Below are 26,981 nucleotides of genomic sequence, written 5' to 3' on the forward strand. Positions count from 1 at the left end.
CCATCTAAGTGTGTCCTGTAACAAAATTCGCTTCGCCACAACCCCCACCATGGGGGGGGGGGGGGGCTGTGGCTCAAATACTCAATATCTGATGTGCCCTTTTTATCGACGGACCCCCCCCCCCCCTCTCAAAAATGTCTGGATCCGCCCCAGCAAAGTGGTGTATTTTTTAAGCTGATTTATTACAAATAGGTAGTTCTAATGTTTAATAAGTGATTTCTAAAATAAAATACTGGGGTTATTTAAAAATCTACAAGCAGTGTTGCCAGAAACATAGGCATTTTTGTTTAAAAAAACATGGTAAATTATTAAAAACATTTTATTTTCTTTGATTATCTGATTTTAAACCCATTGGTCAGAACAATTGTTAATGTTTTATATAAATCTAGTTGTGTTGTGTGAAAAAAAAACCAATATTTTTAATTATAGATTCTGTAATTTGCAGTTTTAATGTAATTTTATAGGTTATATCCTCTGGAAATTAAATAATATAAATTATCAGATCGTTGTGAATTTTAATCTTTGCAACAGATTACTCCTCTCTTATTTTGAAGCTCCTCTTTAATTTTTGTTACTTCTTCTATTTGCTAACCTAAGCAGATCCCACATGCCCATCAACTACCACTTCCGACTCCCCACACAACACAACACAACACCCCCCCCCCCCCCCCCACTTTCAAAAGCATGTTTGTTCTTCCTATCGAATTAGTGCATTTGGTACGTCCCGTAAGGGGCCACCTCTCGTAAGCGGCTGCGGCCACTCTTTTACTAAAAATTAATTTTTTGTATGGTAAATTACCTTCCGTAAGCGGCCACCCGAAAAATGTGATACTTAGTGCATGGAGCTATGAATTAGAGGTACATGTTTATTCTAGTTTTTTATATATTAGCTTTATTTCAAAGCGGTTTTAAAAACATTTCTGTGAAGAGATGAGAAAACTACACAGATTTTGACCGACCATTTTTCATATGATAAAAGCTTTTAAAATGTGTCTGAAAATGATAAATAATACTAAACCACCTGATTATAAACAATAATACAATTAGCTGGAAAATTGAGAGGCTCGTTGCGTTAAGAACACTGAAAAATATCGTGCATAGCCATAATACGTGATTTTGGCCCTTTATCGGCAGAACCTCCCGTAATCGGTCACTTTTCCAGGTCCCGAGGGTGGAAGGATCAACTGTATTTTAAAAAACAATTATTCTTTGTTACACCTAGAAACAGGTTCTGAGATAACATAAATAATACATTTTGACATAATTTGACCCACAAATGACCCTTTCACAAGATCAGACTTTTTCTGTGATTTTTGGGATTCAGTAGATACGTAAATTTGGGAAAAATTAGTAAAGCTATGTAATCAATTGTTTGTAGTCATGAAACCCCGTAATAACAAAATTGTACTTAGTTACGCATAGAAAGAGTTGCTAAAATACACTATAGGTAAAATGTTGATGTCAATTGACCTCAATGTAAAATGTAATTATATTTTTTTCATGAAAACCCCATATTTTATTTATATATAGAAACAGGTTTAAGATAGCACTAAAGGTCAATTTTTTACCTTTATTCAGATTTGTCAAGACTTTTTTCTGAGATTATTAGGATTCAGTATTTAAAGTCACTTGTATATAAACCAAATGGGGAGGTGCAGCAGCCACTTCAAGACATGAGGCACTTGCGCTACCTGTTTTACTGAAAAATATACTTGAACTACCATTTACCAAAATCCAGTGTTCTATAAAAAGACGGCAGAAACAAGGCCACGCCAGAGAGGGCGCAACATTTGTACTGGTTCCCAGCATGATCTGCGCATGGCCAAAGAGACCGTTCATGGGAAAAATCACGAACGTGTTTTGAAAGTTTATCGCGCATCGCGGGGTGCATGACGACGATCATCAAGAGTGGTCACAGTTGAATGGTTTTGTCCTAGGCTGGATGTTTCGTGTTCTTCTGCTGATGCGAAAAGGTATTCCGCGATGGGCATCCAGTATGCTAAAATACCTGCAAAATTTGGCGATAATTCGTGACATTTTGACACGGGTGGGCGGGCTAGGGACTTAAACTACTAATTTCACCCTGTCATTTCCCACACTTGTGCTACCAACTCTTCATATTTTCCCACACTTGTGCTACCAGGCCCTCGAAAATATACCCGTAAATGCGGCACCTCCCCGTATGGAAATATTTAAGAGTGACCCCCCCGGGCAGTTACTATAGTAAAATGTTGAACTCATTTGACCTCAAAATGAATGAATTTCCAAGGTCAAGTTTGTCATCACTTTATGGCTATGTTCAGACCCATGGCGTTAGACCGTTTTAGCGTACAACGTTACTAGCAAGGTCACGTTACAAACCGCAGAGAAAAAAACGAGGTGTTCAGACCCATAGCGGCGTACAATTATCGTTACAACGGAAGTACGTCATTCAGGTTGTTTCTAGTTGCATATTCATGTGCTCTTACCCACGTGTTTTCATCATTATTTCCACTGTAATAGGCCTAGATCTCAGCCCTACAATTATGACAAAATTTGCCGTAAATAAAACATACCTCAGCATTTATTTAAGAAAAATATAGTAAAGCCAAATTTCTGTTTCTATTGTTTTTATTTTGTAGTAAAAAACATTTTCCCCAGGCTCTGGGGCAGGCCTCCTAATGAGGAAGAAAAAATTGATTGTGATTAGTCTATCCAGTCCAGTCAAAGATATATATTCTTTGGTCCAGTCGGTTGAAAATAACCCTTAACTTGCTATTAATAAAAGGGACACAGCTCCCCTTGTTTGTTTACTGAATTTTTTAGGAGTTAGGGGGTTTTCAGCATTAAACTTGTCCAGTCTAGTCTGCATTGTATGAATGAGTGACTTGATGTCCCACGCTAGTTTTTAGCTTGAATGAAATGCGTGAATGGCTCTAGGCCCTAAAAGCGGTTGGGATCGTAGTCCCTATGTTTAAATACAAGGTGCATGTATTTATGTCATTTGTTAGAAAATATAATGGTAATCAGTTGATAGTAGTTTGTAGCCTTTGTAACAGTTGTATTTGTAGTGTAGTTAGGCCTTATTTATTCTGGCCTTTTTGTTATTGAAATCCATCTCATTTTGACGATACAAGATGTCAGCCTAGGTCAAACCTTGTTTCGCGTCATAACAGGAAACGTTCTGATTGGATACATCGTTGACTTACAGTAGCGTCGTACGCTAAAACGGTACTATCAACCGTTTTCTACTACAACGCTACAACCGTTGTACGACGCGTTGTACGCTAATCCCCAACTGTTCAGACACACATTCTTTTAGCGTCGTACGCTAAAACGGTCTAACGCCATGGGTCTGAACAGGGCCTATGATTATTAGAATGCAGTAGAAGTCAAATTGAGAAAAAGTACAATGCAATCAATTCTTTGTATTCATAAAAACGTCATTTTTTTCCCGTTTTTTTTTTAAATTTCTTTCCTTAGTTACACATAGAAATGGTTGCTAAGGTAAAACTATAGGTGAAAAATTAAATTTGTTGACAATTTTTATGAACTACTGTATATTTCGGTGTATAAGTCGCACCTGTGTATAAGAAGCACCCCCTAACTGAGAGTAAAATATCGGTATTTTTTATATCGTCGATGTATAAGACGCACCTTATATTTCATCAAAACAATGTTTTTTTTAAATTGTAATCAATATCATTGTAATAATATATTTTGTTATATCTACAACGGCGTCCTTTAGTTTTTTCTTACCTAGGCTCGGCCGGGCCCAGCCTCAACAAGTTGTTTCTAGCTTGTTATTCATGAGTTTCGCACCCGCAGCGCAACATCGAGTGCATGACCGTGTGTGTAACACGCACGTGTGTGGGCTAGCCTCGCTCGATCATTTCGAGAGGGCGCACGTTTTCACGGACAATCATTCGTATTCGATTAGTATCAATGTATCCGAGAAGTGTGTACGCTAGGTCCATGCTATAATCACCTGGAGAATATACTAGTCGAATACCGTACAAAATGTGGCCGCCAAGAAGGGCTTGTACGGCGGTCGGCGATCGTGCGTATAACTTATAAATAAATACTATTCCAATCGTAAACGTTTACAAATGAAATTTTATCGGAGCGCCTAAACAGCTCCATAATAAACAAATCTTTTCATCATAATAATTTAGTATAACATCACGCTAAAATGCCTTGAAAACTAGGCAGAAGCAGGTTGCCGTTACGTTAGTACACTGTAGCTAGGCCTAGCCTACTCAGGCCTAGCCAACGAGGTGACGATATGTACACTCTGTGTGGTGAGGCATTTATGTTCGGTGTATAAGACGCACCTTTAATTTAAAGGTCACATTTGCATGTCAAAAGTGCGACTTATACACCGAAATATACGGTATCTTGTAAATTTTGATAAAACATTAATAGTTGAACTAAAGTGGGGACTTGTCCTGTTTGCGTGTTTTTTTTTTCCAGGACGAACGTGGGCAGAAGACTGAAGTCATGAATAATTCATTACCTTAATTATTTTCTACTAGATGGCACGCTCGCTTCGCTCGCGTACCATCTAGGTCGTGCCCACAGATGGTTCTCGAATACACAGTATTTCCAGCGAGAAAAAAATGGAGATTTCAAATGTACGTACCGCAGGACTATAATACATTGTCGTTTACAGAAACGAATAAATATACACAATGATTTATGTAGTCAACCAAAATTAGCACCCTGAGAATTACTTCCGAGAGAGAAACAAAATGAGTCAAATTTTTTTATTTGGACTCATTTAAACAAACCCAATTTGTGTTTTGTATGTAACATTAAGGGTTGAGGGATGGTGGAAGAAGATAGGTACAAAGAGGAAACATTTTAAAATATATTCTTATCCACTCAGTAACGAAATATTGTTTTTAATGTTTTATAGGCCTATAAATAATATACCACTAAATACAGTAAAACATTTACGATTTAATACGGTACTTTGTTAAAACTCTCACTGTCATAGTCGATTGAAATAGTAAAGTACATGTAACGATACACCACTACGACGTTTATATATTTTTAAATTAATTAATACAAACGTTGAGAAGCAACTGTCAGTAATAACGTTTATTTATTTGTATATTATATGTTTATAATCTAACAGTAGGGCCTACCCACACTCACAGTAATAAAGTTTATTTGTATATATTTTTATATTACATCTAACAGTACCAACACTCACAGTAAGAAATTTGCGATTCAAGTTGCGATCAAAAGTGGTTAATACCTTAACAGTATTGTACAGCATTGCAATACTATTTATGTTTATTCTCCAAGGGGGCCCATAAATCTAAATCTATACCTGTATGGTTAAACCAAATAATTTGGAATGTTCCATTCATCACAAATCAATACATTTGTAAAAACGTATATTAAATGTATCAAAATAGTATTTTTTAAAGAAAATCGGCCTGTCTTCAACATTATGATGCTGTACTCGAACTGTTCAACCGGTTTTCAGCTATTAAAAACAATTATCGTAGGAGGAGATAGGAAAATGCGAAGCCTCCTCGCATTTTTGTGGCGGGTATTTTTCAAGATGGACATCCATTAGACAGTGTATACCACGATCGGAAAACACCCCTATTTGGGGCAAATCGTTGAACCTAAATTCGTTTTAATCGTCAATAACTAATTATCTAACTTAATTTAATTAGTAAACAGGGTTACATCAGGTGGTTAAAATCAGTACCGAAAGTACGAACCAACTTTATATACCATCGAGTAAAAATTCTAGAAATAAGGCGCGATTTACCGAATTTTGCCCTTACGTAAATTTATATATAAATTATAAAGAATTGAAAGATAGCTGATCTACTTCCTAAATATACTAAACCTAACCCTCTAAATAATCTCTCTCAACTATTAAAAAAAATATGTTCATGAAAGAGCTCGAACCGAGGGCTTCAGCGTAATAGGTTAAAGCCTGGACCACTAGACCAAACATTTCGGTTGGCAAACGTTGTTTACACTAATTATTTAATCTCTCTGCATTCTTATACAGCGCCCTCTATAATGTTCCCTATTACGTCATAATTAATTATGAATTATTCATGATTTCTGCCCACGTTCGTCCTGGAAAAAAAAATTACGCGTCCTGTTTTGCATTCTGACCCCTTTTGACCTCAAATGACCTATTTAGAAGTTCAGATTTTTTGGGACGTCTTTCTGTATCTCTTTACAAAAAATAGATGTCAAAATTTAAAAAAAAAACCTGGAGGCAATTATTTCAAAGTTTAACATTAGTTTCCATCAACTAATATTTCAATGCAAAATACTGTTTTTCTGGCAATTAATTGAAATAAACCTGGCAACACATTCTTGTATTTTATCTAAACTATTCGTATGACTCTAGTAGCATTATGACATTATATATATTTTATTATTGGATTAGCCATATTTAAATTTTGATTCATGTGTTTTGTTTGTTGTTATTTTGATTGTATTTTTTTGTATTTTCTGTATTTTCCTGGCAAAACAAAATCTATGTACAAAATTTACCCCAGTTTTTTTTTCGTGATTATTGTTGAAAAACCTATTGACTATCAAATTACAAAACCTCATTGATATAAAAACACCACTTTGGAAGTTATAGGTACGTTTATGAGGTATACTTTTATAAAAAAAAATATTTTTTAAAAACACCCCTTTTTAAAATAATGGTATCAACCAAACTCCATTTTGTAAATTTTTTTTTTCTACATTAAATGGAACTCAATACTTGGTTGTTTACACTGATATAAACAAAAACTGTATACTGTAAGTATTTTTGTTTAAAATAAGTATACAAGTTTGTACTTTTTCATTATAGAAAATCTGTGAAAAATGGCAAAAACATCAACATTTGGGTAATTGACCGTTGTCATGGCAACGAAAGCTAAAAATTAAAATGAATGTTGTAGATATGCTTTTTACTCGGGGTACCCGAGTCTAGGACTTACTCATTTTCTCCTCTTCCTCCATCTGGACACTATTGAGTAAAAAGTGCGATTTTTAAAGTACTACTCCTCCCTTATTAGTTGTAGTATTGAGCTGGGATTTGGCATGAATATACTACAGGGACATGTCCTAAAATCTATAGAGCCGGATTGTTAAATTTCAAACCGGATGCAGCCATATGACGTCTCGAAGATGGTACCATATAGCCGTATTTGGTAGGTTATTGATGTGTATGTGACGTCACATCCCGTCTTATGACGTCATTACAGCTTCATTTGCTGTACCCCGAGTATCGCAGATTCGTGCTTTTTTGTTAATTAATTTGTTTAATTAAGAAGCCACAATGTGTGACACACCACACAGCGTAAGGTAGTTATATGCGGCTTCTTGGCGTAGTGGTTATCACGTTTGCTTAACACGCAGAAGGTACCTGGTTCGAGCCCGGGCGAAACCTTTTTTTTTCTAATTTTATGGTGAAAAGTACTGTATACGCAATATGATAATTATACACAGTATATCTTATTTTTATTATTTTTTTAAATAACTATTTTGTGTAATCGGTAATTATCACTTTTACACATGTTTCTTTTGCTTTGTGCTTATTACCATATTTATTCTGTAATGTAAATGGATTAACAAACTTTGTGTAACCCACATTTTTAGTGCAAGAGGTTTCGTAGTGTAGTGGTTGTCAAGTCTGCTTAACACGCAGAAGGTCCCGGTTCGAGCCCTGGCGAAACCTATTTTTCTTTATCTTTATGGTGAAATATACTGTATACGTAATATGATATAGAGTATATCTCGTTTTATTACTCGGGGTACCTGAGTCTAGGACTCTTTCATCTTTTCCTCTTCTTCTACTATCCAGACACTATTGAGCAAAAAGTGCGATTTATAAAGTACTACTCCTCCCTTATTCGTTGTAGTATTGAGCTCGGATTTAGCATGAATATACTACAGGGACATGTCCTCAAAGCTATAGAGCCGGATTTTTTAATTTCAAACCGGATGCAGCCATATCACGTCTCGAAGATGGTACCGTATAGCCGTATTTGGTAGCGCGGTTATTGATGTGTATGTGACGTTACATCCGGTCTTATGACGTCATTACAGCTTCTTTCACTGTACCCCGAGTATTGCACATTCGTGCTTGTTATTGAAGTGTCTTCATGGTAAAAATTTGAGAGAAATCCATTTTTTACATCTGCCACCAAATCTTTTTTTACAGACAATGGCTCTTAATGCAGTATGTACGTTCATCTGAAGGTTTTGGTTGGACTTATTGACAGTAGGCCTATGTGGAAGCCATCTGGACTCTACTACCTGAAGCATTAAAAGTCTGTAGAGAATTACTAAAGTGTGAATGTAAAAAGCTGCCCTTCTGTTTCGAGTTTCGATCAGCAGGACTGTCTTGCACAGGTCTTGCTATCCATACTTGTGTAACATCTAGGCTACACAAGCAGTATGATCAAGTCTCATTACAAATATGTCATGATTCTAGATGCATTACGAAAAATTTGATTCATTTTTTACACCAAATATACATCAACATAATTTTATAGTTCGGTAAAAATACAAAAAATGCTACATAATTATATAAAACTGGGTGTGGCTACAATGACATTATGATTATATAATCAATTTATATAATCATAACATTTAATTTGATGCCACATTTGAAATATGTATGATTTACAAACTTATTTAATACCCTAGTATATATTGTTGTGGCTTAAATGATATAATTACATTTCTCAGTGGTATTGTATGTCATAAGCTATAATTTGATACCAAACTTTACATATTTATGTAATATATATTTTTTTCAAAATTTTCACATAGCTACATAATATATTTAAAATGGGTGTGATCAAAATGACGTCATTAATTAAAATGTTTGGGCACCCCTTCTAGAATTGTTAGTTAGGTCCTAAAGACGGTTTCTGCCAAGTTTGGTGCTTTTTTCACAAAGTGCACAATATGGCCAAAAATAGGACCTAAGCGACCTATTATATACTATAACCCTACTTATTTCCAATGGCATTGAGGCAGAAGTTTCGTGAAATTCTATTTATAAACAAACCTTTGGATTAACTGTGGTAAACATTGAGTTAATCACATTACACAGAGTATGAACAAATGACCACAAGAATATGCATCAGTCTGAGATCAAACGTTCCATGTATTTTGCTGACAGAGCACAGACTACCAACAATGTTACAAAATAAACAAAGGCTTCTTAGTGGCGCATGTGCCATTAAGCTGACTCGTATGTCGAAATACAATCAACTACTTTCAAAACATGCATGAGTGCGACAATTTAGTGGTGCATCGTAACTGGCCAACCAATCCCAGATCAGGGACCACGGATTGGTTTCAAATAGACTTAACGATTAGCTGTAAATGACCAGATCATTGTTCAATTTTGATGAAATTTTTAAAAAAATGTTTCAGAAACTTAATGTTGGCAATTATCAACACAGACATGTCAATAGATAGAGCAATCAGACACACACACACACACACACATACGATTTCTACACGGTGAGTACGTACAATTTAAAATATGCTTTTTTGCTTGCAAGCAGTGCTTTGACCTAGAAAAAAAATGTGTTATTTTGTCTGTGCACAGAGTAATATAAATCATGGCCCCTAATATGCTTCCAGGATTAACCCATAATGATCAGCTTTGTATTTTACTTTGATATTTAAATCACAGTTCCACTTACCATCTGATGTTTTAATAACATTCTTTAACTGCTGTTGTTTATCTTGAATGGATTTTGATTGTTGACATGTTTCATTTCTAGCCTTGGCCAACTCAAATTCCATCGTCTGTTTAGCTGATTCTCCTTCCTCTATTTTTGCCCTCAGCTTAGCTAGTTCAATTTGAAATTGACTGTTCTGTATAAGATGAGCATTTATTTTACATTGATGCTAATAAAGTTGATACAGTATAAGCATTCATTCGTCATTTTATGTTAATTGTGTTCAATATGGATGCACCACTTCCTGTGTGTGCCACCGATATAAAAGTGCAATTTCCAAATAAATTGATTGATTGTGTAATATAATTCCAGTTAGGCTCAGATATCAAATCTATGATTTATAAATGTTTGTTATATCACACTGAATTCAATACATTTCATGGTCTAAATTCAAACTATTACTTTGCAGTTTTCTGTTAATTTAATGCTTTTCAAGTAGTCCGGTGGCAGGAGGAGGGGGAGTGGGGTGGAAGATTGCCATCTAACTTTTCTAGACCAGAATTTTTTACAAATTTAGAAGGTAATCGATCAGGATAGGTAGGAAGCGTTTTTTTAGATATAAAGGGTCAAAGTTCAAAATTGAACAATTACAACAATGTATTATTATATATGTATTATAACAAATTTGTCAAATGGTCTTTTATTACATTTTTATGATTACATGTATGGTATCTATTTAATCATCTTATGAAAAAAAAGATCCCTTGTGATTAAGGGTTAAATCTCAATATTAACCAATCATAAAACGTACCTATAAAACCAAATAAAAACTAACATTATACAAAAATTGGCCTTTTCACACAGAGTTGTAAGACGGTAATATTGCGATAATTTGTGAGCGCCAGTCTAGTGTAAAAACCCCTTATTGCCGGCTTCCGTTTACCACCTCTGGACCTAGTAAAATTGCGGTAATATTACCATCACTGTCATAAGCCTGATCTGTGTGGAAGAGTCCACGATATAACACCTGCTTACGCAGCGAAGCATTACAACAAACGAAGGTTAAATTCAGTAACGGTAGTCGTGTCGAAGGCCAAGACGGCTTGCTTACTGGAATATTGCCGCAATTCTATATGAAATGGGTATCAAACTCTCTGGAATCTACAGTAGAGCAACATTCCACAAACTTTTTATTTCATTGCCTAAAATCCTCTTCCTCAATTGCATTGTAAATTTGTTTTGGGAAGGTAAATTTCTTAAGCCACCTTGGGCCCTTTAAAAATGTTTCCTTGGCCAAATTTGGACTGCGCCAATAGTTTGTGAAACGTCCATCTAGAGGATGTAGCATTTTCACTACGTTACAAACCACATTTGATTCAAATGCAAATATTTATTAACATTTACCTTATTATTGAAATTGCTTGTATGTTCTAGATTCTTTTCCTCTAACTGAGTAACAGTCTTTCTAAGTTTTGTTGAGAGTTCTAGATTAGTAGAAAATTAAAAAATTTAATCTCTGCATCAACTAGCAAAACTCCGCAGACACTCCAGAGTTTAGTCAGCTGTGTTGTAACTGTAAGTGCAATAAACATATGTGACATTGTCAATAGAAAATGATCAGGGTTGCTCAGAGTTCTGAAAGATATGTCCGAAAAACAAAAACAGGTCAAAAGTTCAGATTTCATTTTGTTTAAAAAAACATGCAGTTTTAGGTTATTATTAATTAGGTTAAAAATTGTTCTAATTTTATTATATATATAAACAATTATTTTCATCAACCATCTAAACTCAGAAGAAGGAAAAACTAAGGAGATTTGCTCTGAAATGTGCGCTAAAAACCATCCTTTTCTCGATCTCATTTGGAGGTCACCAATATTTTTTCATAAGTTAAATAACAACAGGGAAGACAATTTTATAAACTTTCATTGATTCGTCAAATAGATTTTAGATCTGTACACATACGCCCGTATTCTTAAACCGGACTTTAGTCGTAGTTCGAGCTAAAACTAAAAAAATGACGTCATTTTAATTCATAAACCGAACTTCAACTAAATCACCGACTAAATCAGGCCAACCTCGACTAAATCGAGACGGATTTTGATCGATTTTTTTAGTCCTGGAGAGGGCAGACTAAATGGTCGACTAAATGGTTTTTAAACGATGTTTATAAAAAACGTAACAGTCATTGAGTTGTTATATTGGCCAGATATTGAAGAATGAAATATCTATATTTATATTAGCTTAATTAAATATACATTGGTATAAATTATAATAATGAAAATCATCTTTATTTACAACTGTATACAAATTACATTATTTTCTTCGCGCAAGTCCGACTTGAGCTACGTCACGCCATAGCGACAATGGGAGATGCGGCAATTCACCACGCGATGGAATGTTTAGGGGGCCTAGCGCTTTCTTGTCACGCTATGAAGTGCGTGGTTCGTGGCGATCATACTTTGTTGGGGGCCTAGAAAATATAAAAGTTACCGTACCGCCATGGTTCCTAAATATATTTTTAAGATTTTATTTGTTGTTAATCAAATATACTTCACTGTTAAATTATTACTGATATTGTTCTAATAATTAACGATTAAAATTATTTTTCATGTATATAGTCCTGATGCGTAAAAAGTGTTGTAAGAAATGGAAAGTGATATCAATGCGCAAAATTTCGTCTGCTCCTCAAATACTCTCTTGTCATTGGCCAATGTATAGCCTTTGTTACCCAGACGTGTGCAACTCGACTAAAAGCTCGACTTCATTAAGTCGAACTGCAAACTTCGACTACTTCGTTTTTGAATCGAATTTCAAGTAATAGCTCGAACTACGACTTTTCCAAGTCGAACTTCGAACTACGACTAATGTCCGGTTTAAGAATACGGGCGTCAGACCTTCCTTAAGAACAATTGTGTGTTGTGCTTTTTGATTAGCTAATTCAAGTCAACTGACAGCGCATGCTACAAGCCTAAAGCATTGTTCTCTATTGTTCACTTAAAATTAAATCTAAGCGTTTACACTAAAACTTGAAAAATCATTTGGATCAAAGATACATTATCTATCATCATGCATTTGTAAACAATTCAGGACCTGGTAGAAATGTTTGGAATCTAATCATGCAAAATCTCAATATAATTAAAGAACACAACTGTTTCTAAGGAAATTTCGAATCATACCCATTCACACGCACTGTCTCGCCAACCTACTAGCTAGGACGAGTATACAGTGTCAATTGCGATGTTACAATATTTTTTGTTTGTCAAAAAAATGTTCTTTTTTAATAAAGGTTAAATATAACAAAAGCTATTGTGTTTCAGACTAAATAAACTGTTCAGAATTAATAAGGAAATTTGGTTTTTGGATATGTTTATTAAAGAAAGACAGATATTGTTCTATAGTTGGTAACAATGATGTTTATTAATGATAAAACCTGTGATCTGAAGCATAAAAAACCAATGCCTTACGTAGAATTGCAAGAAAAAATAACGCTATGCATGGGTTACTACCGATGTTCTCCAAATATTGAAATTACAAGATGTAACTAATTCTTCTATCCAATTGGCAAAAATATTGGTTTCTATTGGTTTTTAATGGCTAGGTCTAACTACCACTAATAGATAAGTGTTTATTTTATGTATCATTTTCTTACACCAATGGAGCCAATTTAGTCCGGCAAATCTTACTGGCAAATCTTACTGCTTCATGAGAACACTGGTTATGTGTACTAAAGTTTACATACAAAGTGAAACAGTATTTTCTTTTTAAATCGGTTTTCAAGTTAAAAATTTAACTTATTAATATAGTACCTTCCTCTTCATTTAATTCTGCTCGAAGTTCTCTATTTTGTATCCTTAATTGTCGGATATCTTCTCTCATTTTTACATCATCCCTCACTGGTGAACGGCTTCTGACAAGTTCTTGACTAACCTCTGTAGGTGAATTACCAAAATCTATGCTGGCACCAAACTCAAATGTTCTCTATAAAAATAATCCAATTCTGATTATGTAATGTTACACAGTAGTTGTTTACACATAAAATGTATTCATATTCTGTTTATAACCTTGATTTAAAAAAAATTGAAGTATAGCTCCTGTAATAAGATTCCTTTTCATAGTGTATGTCTGAAATTAGGAAAAGTAAATAAAAATGTAGTAGATTTTATATGAACTAGCGGCATATAGTTTTTTATGATAATACAATTTTACAAGGGATAAAAACCAAAAATATGCTGTACAATTGGTACTGTACAATTGATTCTTGTTATTGACAGATAGCCAATGATCCTTGACCATGAAAACATGGATCTGGACACCAAATTGTTTAGGTTATCATTAGTATTGGTCGAGATGCTAAAATGGAAAAATCTTCATATATAATTTGCATAAAAAGTATAGTATTAGGCCTAATAGTATATATGAGACATTCTATGCACATGTAAATAATATTTCTGTACACTGACAACAAATGTTCTATATAATAGTGTAGTGTTGTTATGTACAATTTGCCTAATAAGTTCCCATGATATGGTACCGTATTGTAATATAATGATATGCATTTATAATTAAGAAATCAACCTTTGTATTATGATTCAACTAAGTTCACAAACTTGGCCCAGAAAGTCCAGAGGAGAGTTTGTCCAGATGTTTCAAAAGTATATTTGGTCCATTTAGTTCATAAAACTTAAATAAATAGTTCGAAACTATGAAGCACTATTAATTCAAAAGGTCATCAGTATTTTCGGACCCCCATCTCGTCTTATTTCAGATGCAGCCACCTCCCTTACAGGAAAATTATTAACACTCTTATGTAACACCATTAACATTGATAGGAAAATCATCAGCGTCCATAATCACAGTAGTTTACAAGTTAAACGTCACTGTACCGGACCTGTTAAAGGTCAACCTTAACCAATTCGGAACAGATTGGGTTAGATTTGTATCAACAACATGTTAGTTATGCTTATAATTCTTTCTCATCCCCACATCTAGGAAACCACTCCCCTTACGAATTAGTTTTTGGCCGTCAACCTCCAAGTTTGACCTCATTAGCATTTAACCCTATTTCAGGATTGTCTCATTCCTATGAAGAATACTTTGAACACCTCAAGAAGAAATTTCAAAACATTTCACAGACAATGCTACAATACAGCGAACACAACAAAACGTCCAAAACTCAAAAATTTCCCAACGCTTAGAAAAAAGTCCAATTTACTCAGTAGGACAACTCGTATATTTATACAAGCCAACATCATTATCACTAACGGCAAATTCAAAGAAAATCGCCGCAGAATGGGTCGGACCATTAGTAATTCATGAAGTACTAGACCGAACACAATACATCCTAGCAACGATTAAAGGAGAAATACTTCGCGACGTATTCAATTATAACAGACTGAAACCTTGTTTTATGAGAACACCCAAAGAACGCCAAAATTTTACACATCTCCAAAAACTTAAACAATTGTTGAATGAACCCACTGATGATAATAATGAGAAAATCCAAAACACCATTAATGTAGTAAATGACGAAACCAATGTTGAATTTGTCGACGAACATGATAGGACACCAGCCCAATTGCAATCTGATATCGTTACACATCCAACTAAAGTAGAACCCCTTAACTTGCAACCTTACATTGACTGTGTAGAGAACTAGCAGCCCCAGTCCAAATGAAAGAAGAACAAATAAGGAACAAACTAATTTAATCATGACAGCACCTAATGATTCAAATATGACATTAAACCGAGGTAGATTTAAAGCAGGACATTTCCAAGTTTTAGTTTCGTATTCTAAACCGTCTTCAGCCAAACGTAACACTGATAATACAAAACACGAACCTAATGATCGCAAATTTTGGTGGAATATTGACAGATATAACGATACAGATAAATTGATTAAAGAGATTATTAATAATAAACAGATACCGATAAGTGGATCGCCAAAACGATTCATAAAACGTTTGTATAATGCAACAAATTACTGATTTAATTTTTTTTGCAAGATTTTTTTTTAAATTACGACATTTGCTAAATTAATGATAGCATAGTCTATGTATTTGAGGAGATTTGTTTAGTAATGATGTGATTTCAGTTAAAAGAGAATTGAATTTATGTTTAAGTATTGATTTTGTAACGAGTTTTTTTTTATAAAGATTAATTTTTAATTTTGATGATCGATATATTGCGATATTGAAAATATTTTGTTTAAACCGTTGAGTCGTTAATCTCAAGCATTAATTAATTTATATACAAGAACAGGAGATTTTCTTAGTACTTTTAATTGTAAAAAAAGTCTAATTTGTCGATTGAAATCGTAATTACCTGTGAATATAAATGCTTGAATCGATAAAGTTGTGATGATGATAATGATATATTGTGGATAAGTTTGTGTCAACGAGACACACACACATTTGTTTCTTTTAAGTTTTAAGTGATTAAGTTTGATATTTTGAGTCAATTATTGATTTTAGGCTAATCAGGCACAGTTTCTTAAGTTTTACGTTTTGATTTGATTGATTTATGTTTGAAGGCCATTAGAACGCGATAAGTTGTCGGACGATTTGATGTATGTTCAATGTAACATACTATTTTTAAGTTTTGTATTTTTATTTTTTAACCGATTTTTGTTTGATTTACGCGAATCCCATTATTATAGCTTAGATTAACGACAGTCGACTTCGTGACCGATGTTCTTTAGGGAAACCCCACCGTTGTGATGTCTTTATTTCGGTAATCCGAGTGTAGCACGCCTCCAAAACAACGGACCCACAATTACGTCGATCTTGAACAACATATTCGTTTTTTATACATTTTTTTATCCAATTTTTTTTAATGAAATCTTGAATTTTATACAAAATTCGCTTTTTAATTTTAACATTTTTTTGAGAGAAGAGAGAGAGTGAAAGTGATAAGGTTACACTTCAGAGTCAATGGTTTTGGCTAACTCAATTTTGCTTATATGTATAATAATGTTTTTTTCTTTTATATAACTTTAATTTTGCATGCCACTATTCCTAACCGTTCCCATCGTAAAACAATTAGATATTGACAGTTTTTAGCAGAGATTTGACAGGGCCAATTCATCATTGTAACCTCCCCAGATAAGATCAATCACTCCCACTTAAACACCCCTGGATTAACTTAGGACCAATCATTAGCTCCATAAATGATGTAATTGACATTGCTAATGAACTGAGCCAATATACCCCCAAGTTTCAGAAGGGCCCAGACACACCTCACAGCCACTTCTCCAGAAGCAGACCTACACACCTCACCGACAGCATCACTGTATCCTCTGTTCCTGTTTCTCGTTGTATTGTATTGTATTGAGTATATAACGTATTATTGAATAAACAATATATGTGTTACTACAGTCAAGCGAGTAGAGTCTTCATTACAAGTCAGAAACCTCATAACACTATATTACAGTGTATAAGACGCACCCCCTAACTGAGAGTAAAATATCGGTATTTTTTATATCGTCAATGTATAATACACACTTTATATTTCATCAAAACTATTTCATTAAATTGTAATCAATATTATTGTGATAATATATTTTGTTATATCTACAACGGAGTCTTTATTTAGGTTTTTTCTTACCTAGACTCGGTCGCGCCCAGCCTCAACAAGTTCTTTACAACTTGTTATTCATGAGTTTCGCACCCGCAACATCGAGTGCATGACCGTGTGTATAACACGCATGTGTGTGGGTTAGCCTCGCTTGATCATTTCGAGAGGGCGCACGTTTTCACGGACAATTGTATTCGATTAGTATCTATGTATCCGAGAAGTGTATACGCTAGGTCCATGCTATAATCAACTGGAGAATATACTAGTCGAATACCGTACACCACGTGGCCGCCAAGAAGGGCTTGCACTGGGGGTACGGCGGTCAGCGATCGTGCGTATAACTATAAATAAATACATTCCAATCGTAAACGTTTACAAATGAAATTTTATCGGAGCGCCTAAAACAGCTCTATAATGAACAAATCTTTTCATCATATTCAGTATAACATCACGCTATAATGCCTTGAAAACTAGGCAGAAGCAGGTTGCCGTTACGTTGTACACTGTAGCTAGCCTAGGCCTAGCCTACTCAGGCCTAGCCGCGCCAACAAGGTGACGGTATACAATCTGTGTGGTGAGGCATTTATGTTCGGTGTATAAGACGCACCCTTAATTTAGAGGTCAAATTTGCGTGTCAAAAGTGCGACTTATACACCGAAATATACTGTATATACTGTATGTAGTGAAAACAAGATTATGTAACCTTAATTTTGGATGTGCTCATTGAATCTTCTGGACTTAATATGTCCTCTGATATACTACAATTTTCTTCATTCTTGCTATCCATCATGCAGTTCACTACAAAACAGAAAAAAAATAATATGAATGCTACAACTATATATATATTTTGATGTATAAGTCTGCATAACTGTAGTTTTCAAGGCATTTTAGAAATATTTTATACCACAATGTAAAGATTTTTCATGGATTATGTAGAAGTTTTACTTTTTTTGGATAAATTACATATTTCCCTGTGAAAACTGCACAGACCATGGGCAATTCCACGTTAACAACGGATTTACAATTCACACTGATTTTCAACCTTTTTTAACCAACCCACAAGTTCTGGGTAAGCTTTGAAATATAAATTTGATATGTAGTAGTACACATACTTAAAGTAGACTGTTTTAGATTGGTAACTTACCAATCTAAAACAGTCTACTTAAAAAAAAAATTACAATGTCTTGATATTCTTATTTTGGTAACAGAATTACACAGAAAATTGATAATTCAATTTTTAACTTGAAACATGAGATTTCGTCTGAATACTATAAACAACTGAAGATTATGATTGGTATTACAGTGTAGACATAAGGAATAAGATGTGGCTAATTTATTAATACAAGTTTACTTCGGATATTTTCATAATCTGCATTTGATTTAGTTTTGTTTGGTAACGGAATTACATGGCATGGTAACGGAATTACATGGCATGGTAACGGAATTACATGGCATGGTAACGGAATTACATGGCATGGTAACGGAATTATGCATCTGATTATTGATTCGAATAGAACATCAAATAATAATTTTTTTTCTATGTTATTTAGTGTTCTCGTGGAACTTTGATTGATGCCTATTTAAACCAGATTTTATAAAAATCATCACATGAATTGGTTGGATCTACGGTACCTACTATAATAATTTAAAAATGTACAAATCTGTGGTTCACAGAGCTTAGTCAATATATGCATGATCTGTCCACTGTATTTAAATAAGGCATCTACACTATAACTAGGAACAAAATGTCCCAAATTTAAAAAATTTTACAAATTGAATTGTGAAGCTTAATTTTCATTGTCATATTCAAGAGCCTGGACAAAATAGCTGTTGTATACACTGTACTACAGCCATCATCAAACTAATCAATTATTAAATATAAGTTAAATATTCACTTCTGTCATCAGCTTCATGACTATTATTAACCTTCATCAACCTATTTTGATTCAGATAGATCCTTAAAGTCGTGCCCGTATAGGGAATGAATTTGAATGATTTTAGCATTGATCGGAAATATAGTATGATCTACCGTATACTGTACTGCGACTCTATATACTATGGATTTGTTTTGGAATTGGATTCATTCATAATGGAACGCCATTAAAGCACACGAGTATCCATGCAAAGGCATTATGTTAAATTTACCGTCCGTTTTGTGTTTCAGACGTTAGAATGTTGATTGAAGCATGGAAGTGAGTTTTAGGGAATCTTTCGTTTTTTTTTTTAAATTCCGATTTGACTACTTTTTCTATTATTTATACTAGTAGTAGTAGGCTTTATGTTATTTGAGTATGAGATTAACACAGCAACACTAACAGTACGCCTACATTACAAAAAGGAAAGTCTTTTAATTCCAGTTTTATTTTTTAAATATAATATTTAACTTAAATTATTTAACTATTTACATTACTTTTAAAAATTAATAAACTTAACTAAAAAAGTTTAACATATTAATAGCGGATTTTTCATTACTGCGATTTCGAAAAGTGACATGTCTTTGAAGTTAAAAAATATACTATTTCTTATGTACCCATGTGAATAAAAATTACTGGAAAGACCTTGCTTAAGGGTTTATTTATATATATATTTTTTTTTTAATCGATGTTTATTAAATAATTTAATAGAAAACACGAGTTAAAAATGAGGTACAAAAGCCGGCGAGCCAAATAACTTTGGAAAACACCTACAGTACAGTACCCATTTTCAAAACACGATCGCACTGAGCTCTATAAAAGGTGGTTGAGTAATTTTTGTTGCGTGTTATCAGGCTTTAAATACTCTTTATTTTAATATGTAAGTCAGTTATTATTATATGTACATCCGCCTCAAATGTTAATTTTTACGATAAAAATTGAATTTTTTAGTCTTTCTCATTATCAAAATCTGACTAATTTAGTATTGAATTGAGGCTAATTTATATTCTGCTGTTTGATAAACCACATTGTATGTAGTATTAGTTTGGGTTCCAGACGGAGTTTTGTCTTAATATTAGTAAAAAGATAAATATTTTGGCACATATGGCGTTTCATACGTATACTACTTGATTTTGGATACTCCGTCTGGGGAAACACGCACAAGTCACGTGGTTTGACACCAAGAATTCTTGGTGCATACGATTATCCAGTTGACTAGTTTCAGCTGCATGCGATTGGCTACTCACTCGTACTCCGTTTTAATATTCATATTTCAGAATTTCAAAGACTCAACAACTAAAGATGATGCGCATGCGCTATGTTACGTTTAGACAACGTGTACTTGGGTACATTTATGAAAGTTTCTGAAGGCTGGAAATTATTTTATATATGCCTAGTAGTCTGGTAAACATTTGATGGGATTTTTCCCAAGAACATGAAAACTCGTCTTGATATGATAAGCTAGCAAATCCGCAAATCAAACATTGAATGGATCATTTATTACGCGGAGATAATTTTGATTTAATTCCCACCCAGACCCTTGTGTGCTGGTGGTGGTACAGTATGTAGGCCTACTTTATTGGCGTTTTATTTGGCAGGTCATACGTGCGAATTGAGTAGGACCTACGAAAGAGGCCTAGGCCAAGGCTAAACAATTAATAAACAAAACAACTTGGCATTACGATTTTATATTTCAACAGTCTCGATCGTACATTCAGCACTGCACGTACTCGATCTTTTTCATTTTGAAACAAAATGATCATTGGTTGATTCGAAATCCATATTTACATACCGCCCGCCCCATATAGCCAAATACGGTATGATAACCTACGTCATTCTTATCGGATGTTTGCAGTCTGCAAATCGATTTCTATACATGTTTCACAAGTCTGTATTTTCAGACAAAAATCGCGGTCAAAATAAAAACAAATAAATTTAAAAAAAAGATAATACAGGCTTGGGGCAAGTCTATATGTAGTATGTACAATATAGTAACTTTAATTTAAAAATTGCAATATAAAACAAAACGATGATCTGATACAGTAGGCCCTAAAGTACTACAGAAAATAAAACTTTTCAAGATTTGAAAATTACCGTTAAAAATGTACAATTTTAAAAGCAGGGCAATTCTCCATTGGATGGAAGACCAAAATCATCATTTTTTAAATCTACATGAACCTACACTTAAAGGAAAGGAACACCCTGGGCTAAATGTGCCACTGTGCTTATAGATAAATGTAATAAAAACATGATTACAATGGTTCAAGGTACAATAGTAAGCAATTTAGTTAAAAAATAGACTTTTAAACGACAACATATCGGAAATTGAACAGCGCCATTTTGACAGGTTAAGAGCAATTATGTGACGTCAGATTAGGTGGACGCATTCAAGCAAATCCAAGCGTCCATCGTCTTAGTACAGTATTTCAATATGGAAGTGCGGGATATAACCATAAATAAAATCAATTAAATAGCCTAACATACCTAATATTTTCGGAATATGGCTTGGAGTTTTTATAATTCAGAAAATTTGGAACCAGAATATACAGAAAGAGAGTTAGTTTTGCGTCGTGCTGATGAGGAAAAAAGAAGAGAAGAAGAACATTCTCGAGCATAACAAGCCGTCGAAGAATGGTGTACTTGCGGCCAGTGTATCTGTACTGTATGCCTTACTAGGCCTAGAACTCGTGTTGAACGAAAATAAAGTAGACACTGCATCGTCAATCAACAGCCTCCGTTTGGAAGGTTTGCCAGTTAATTCCCCTACCAAACCCGTTTGAAACAGCTAGGCAATAAAAGTAACAATAGATTAACAATAGCTGAAAGATTTACGAATTGGCTTGCAGAAGAAAAAATCGATCGAAGGTTTGTTTACCAAGCCAGCGCATGCTCATACCGTGTCATCGCCGGCCTGCATGACTGCATGTCGCGTTATTAGCCAATCATATTAGCGGATTCGCTTAGCCAATAGAAGCGCCAAATGCAACCGCGAATCTTAAAATTTTCGTCGCCCGTATCTGACGTCACAAACAGGCTGCCATGAGCACAAGATGGCGATTTTCAAATGTCTTGAAAACAGCTTTAAAATCCTTACTAGAAAACTACAAATCTGATTTAAACATAAATTGTTCTGAATATTAAGTTGGTAGGGTTACTTTTATAATAGTTAGGTAAGATATTAGGGTGTTCCTTTCCTTTAAGTGTTATTTTTTGTTTACTTTATGTGTGGAATTTAGTTCCAACTGAAATTTTTGTTTTATTAATTCACATTTCTTCAAAAATTGCTTGCCTTGTCGAATGTGTAATTTAAAATTTGAAACTGAAAAAATAGCTGGAATTAGACAATCCTGAACTATGTACTTAACTCAACCCTTGTTGACTTTAATTATTTGAGTTCATGGTATCTAGAACACTAATATTAATATAAAGTTTCATGTCGCATCTCCCACTTTCTATAAGAAATTATTCATTTTCTAGTAAATTGGTTTGTAATTCCGTTACCAAAAAATTGATAAAGTTTTCCTGTAAGCTAACCAATGCTTATAAACTTGAGTTACTTTAAATTCTCTTATTAGGTATGCCCATTTACCTATATCAATTACACATTTTGTTTAGTTTCTCTAGTTTTGTAGAAAACTTGGTAACAGAATTACCGTATATTTCGGTGTATAAGTCGCACCTGTGTATAAGACGCGCCCCCTAACTGAGACTGAGAGTAAAATATCGGTATTTTTTATATCGTCGATGTATAAGACGCACCTTATATTTCATCAAAACAATGTTTTTTTAAATTGTAATCAATATTAATTATTGTAATAATATATTTTGTTATATCTACAACGGCGTCCTTTATTTAGGTTTTTTCTTACCTAGGCTCGGCCGCGCCCAGCCTCAACAAGTTCTTTCTAACTTGTTATTCATGAGTTTCGCCGCAACATTGAGTGCATGACCATGTGTGTAACACGATGTACGTGTGTGGGCTAGCAGCCTCGCTCGATCATTTCGAGAGGGCGCACGTTTTAACGGACAATCGTATTCGATTAGTATCTATGTATCCGAGAAGTGTGTACGCTAGGTCCATGCTATAATCACCTGGAGAATATACTAGTCGAATACCGTACACCGTGTGGCCACCAAAAGAAGGGCTTGCGCTGGGGGTACGGCGATCGTGCGTATAACTACTGTATAAATAAATACTATTCCAATCGTACATGTAAACGTTTACAAATGAAATTTTATCGGAGCGCCATAATGAACAAATCTTTTCATCATATTTAGTATAACATCATGCTAAAATGACTTGAAAACTAGGCAGAAGCAGGTTGCCGTTACGTTAGTTAGTTACTGTAGCTAGGCCTAGCCTACTCAGGCCTAGCAAACGAGGTGACGATAGCCTAGGCCTATGTACAATCTGTGTGGTGAGGCATTTATGTTCGGTGTATAAGACGCACCCTTAATTTAGAGGTCAAATTTGCGTGTCAAACGTGCGACTTATACACCGAAATATACGGTACATTTGGTAACGGAATTACATGGGGGTATAGGTATAAAGTAATGGATCTTAATTCACTATAAATGTCTCTGTAATCATATAAAATTGGTTTTAAGTGAAGGGAATCAACAATTAATTGATTATTTATAATAAATCCAATTCCTAGTGGCCAAAACTGTTCCATGGAATCACTTATAGTAGAAATTTAATATTTTGTACACAAAATCACTTAAAACGTTTATAAAACATACTTCCTATGAGCTAACCAATGCTTATAAAAACTTAAATTAATTTATATTATTTCTAATACTAGGCATGCTCAAACCAATATCATTATCAGTAACCAGTTATGTCTGCTCTAGTTTTTTTTAGAAAGCCTGGGTAACATAATTAAATTTTGGTATAACATAACATAGTATTACATGGTAACGGAATTACATTGGGTTATGTATAAAGTATTATACCTTAATTCATTACATATGTCTTAGTACTGTATAAATTGTTTCTAAATGAAGCTAATCAACAATTAATTCATAAATATTAATGAATCCAATTCCAAAACAAATCCATAGTACTATATAGAGTCATAGTACAGTATACAGTAGATACTATACTATATTTCCGATCGATGCTAAAATCATTCAAATTTATTCCTTATACGGGCACCACTTTGAAGGATCTATCTGAACCAAAGTAGGTTGATGAAGGTTAATACTAATAGTCATAAAGCTGATGACAGTAGTGAATAAACTTATATTTAATAATGATTAGTTTGGTGATGGCTGTAGTACAGTGTATACAACAGCTAGTTAGACTTCAATAGTAATACGGACGATCTAAGCTTAAAATGGGTAGTTTTAGACACAATTTTAGCCAGGCTCTTGAATATTACAATGAAAATTAAGCTTCACAATTCAATTTGTTAAAATTTTTAAACTTGGAACATTTTGTTTCTAAATTCTAGTTATAGTGTAGAAGACTTAAATATAGTGGACAGATCATGCATATATTGACTAAGCTCTGTGAACCATAGATAGGCGCATTTTTTAAATATTATAGTAGGTATCCAACCAATTCATGTGATGATTTTTTATAAAATCTGGTTTAAATGGGCATCAATCATTGTTAAAGTTCCATGAGAACACTAAAAAACATAGAAAAAATTATTATTTGATGTTCTATTCGAATAAATAATCAGACGTGTAATTCCGTTACCATGTCATGTAATTCCGTTACCAGACAAAACTAACCAAATGCAGATAAACTATGAAAATATCCGAAGTAAACTTGTATAATAAATTAGCCACATCTTATGTCTACACTCCAATACCAATCATAATCTTCAGTTGTTTATAGTATTCAGACGGAATCGCATGTTTCAAAATTGAATTACCAATTTTCTGTGTAATTCCGTTACCAAAATAAAAGTTACCAGAATATCAAGACTTTGTAATTTTTTTTTTAAGTGGACTGTTTTATATTGATAAGTATGTGTACTACACACACGTATCAAATTTATTATTCAAAGCTTACCCAGATCTGGTGGGTTAGTTAAAAAAGGCCGAAAATCATTGTGAATTCCGTTACCGTGGAATTGCCCAGCAAATAATAATAAATTCAGTGTGTGTGACAGTGTATCAATACTAAGTGGTACATTGTTTGGCGGTTTTGGCACTCCATAGATATTGTTTGTATGTGGCCAATTGCAAAGTTGCCCACGGTTTTATTTCGGTATGAAGCGCCGTCGCTAGTACGCTGTTTTAATCATATTAGGTTTGATATCAATCGCGTTGTTACTTTGGTTGCGTTAAATGTAGTATACATTATAATGTTTATCCTTAATACATACATAATTTGTGTTTTCCTTTTTATTTTACAGGTTTTAATGGAGTAATGTGCTTTTTGAAAATCAATTTTAAAAAATAGTTCCTTGTTTTGAAAGTTTCTAAAAAGAAACTGATTTTCGAAAATTTTTAATTTAATATGATTTTAAAATTAGTTACCAAAGCCACAATTACAAATCTTTCTTCAACCTACAAGTGGATACCAGCTCATTTTTTAGGATAATATAATAAATGTATTAACGTGATATAGTAGGCCTATATTACTAATAATAGTAAACTGAATGTTTATTAAAGACACAGACGTAGCCTAAGGTCTCTATAAAATTTCACATATAAATAATTATGTACCTGTACTTTTAACTGACATATGCCAAATAATATTATAATGCAGAGTAACTACGGGGTTTCTTCGCTGATGAGCTAGAGCATAGTTTAGGCTGAACAGTGAAGTAATTACGTTATAAATAAAATAAATAAACCAAATTAATATCCTCATATCGGGTGTTTATTTAATTTTAAATTAAACAAGTCAGACGGACGTACAACGAATACACACATGCACATCATTATTTTTACGACATATTTGGTGATATGATGCAATTTTATAATGGATAATGATGGGATTGCCTTTCCGGGCTTATATATCAAATGTTCATTGTAATAATAATAAACTGAATGTTTATTAATAAAAATTGTTTTACATAGTTTAAAGACACAGACGTAGCCTCTCTATAAAATTTCACATTTAAATAATTATGTACCTGTACTTTTAAATGACATATGCCGAAAAATATTTTTATAATGCAGAGTAATTACGGGGTTACGCCGCTGTTTTTCCCCAAACTTTATTTTCAGAGAGACTATGGGGTAGTACCACTAGGGATAAAGATGCAATAAAGCAAACATTTTGAAAACATTGTCAAAAATAATCATTTTTAGTCACGCGAAAGTTGTAAACAAGTTACGCCCTCTGTTGGCCGCTTGGCGAATGCACGAAATAAACAAGGTTTTCGAAGTAATAAATTAAATATAAAATTACTTTTTTTTAGTAATTTATTATATAATATTATATTAAAATTTTTAATATCAATAAAATACGGATTGTTAAACACCATTAAAAACTTGATAAATACCAAAAAAAAATGAATTTGGTCTAAAGTGGGATGTTTCGGCCCAAAAGTGGGCCGAATTGTCCCAGGGCCGAATCGCCCTGGAACCCTTTGTGAGGGCCGACTTTGCGATGGGGCGACTTGACTAGGCTAGCTAGGCCGAATACAGATCAATCCGGCCGCGATTCATTCCGGCCGCAACTATGGAGCGCCCAATGAGTCTTTTACAACCGAGACACGTTTTTGTAGAGAATCAAAATAAACATTAATTAGATGGACATTTGATTATTTGAAATAAATATTAATATTTTACATATTGTTATTAACTATAATTAGTAAGTATGGGTACTGGAAAGATAAAGTGTTATAAAAATAAGGTTTTTAACTAA

At 33.8% G+C, this 26,981-nt stretch overlaps 1 protein-coding gene across 1 annotated transcript in view; it reads right to left on the bottom strand.

Annotated features, from left to right (window-relative positions):
* The window catches only part of LOC140050961 (coiled-coil domain-containing protein 171-like), a 59,301-nt gene that overhangs the window by 30,452 nt on the left and 1,868 nt on the right, over positions 1–26,981 (bottom strand). The window contains exons 2-5 of the mRNA XM_072095987.1: positions 17,938–18,032; positions 13,469–13,640; positions 11,067–11,146; positions 9,684–9,858 (exon numbers count right to left, since the gene is read on the bottom strand). Coding sequence (XP_071952088.1) covers positions 9,684–9,858; positions 11,067–11,146; positions 13,469–13,640; positions 17,938–18,024 — 514 coding nt within the window. The 5' untranslated portion in view covers positions 18,025–18,032. The remainder of the gene's footprint in view (positions 1–9,683; positions 9,859–11,066; positions 11,147–13,468; positions 13,641–17,937; positions 18,033–26,981) is intronic.

This window comes from Antedon mediterranea, chromosome 6 (genome assembly GCF_964355755.1).
Source record: "Antedon mediterranea chromosome 6, ecAntMedi1.1, whole genome shotgun sequence".
NCBI lineage: Eukaryota > Metazoa > Echinodermata > Crinoidea > Comatulida > Antedonidae > Antedon > Antedon mediterranea.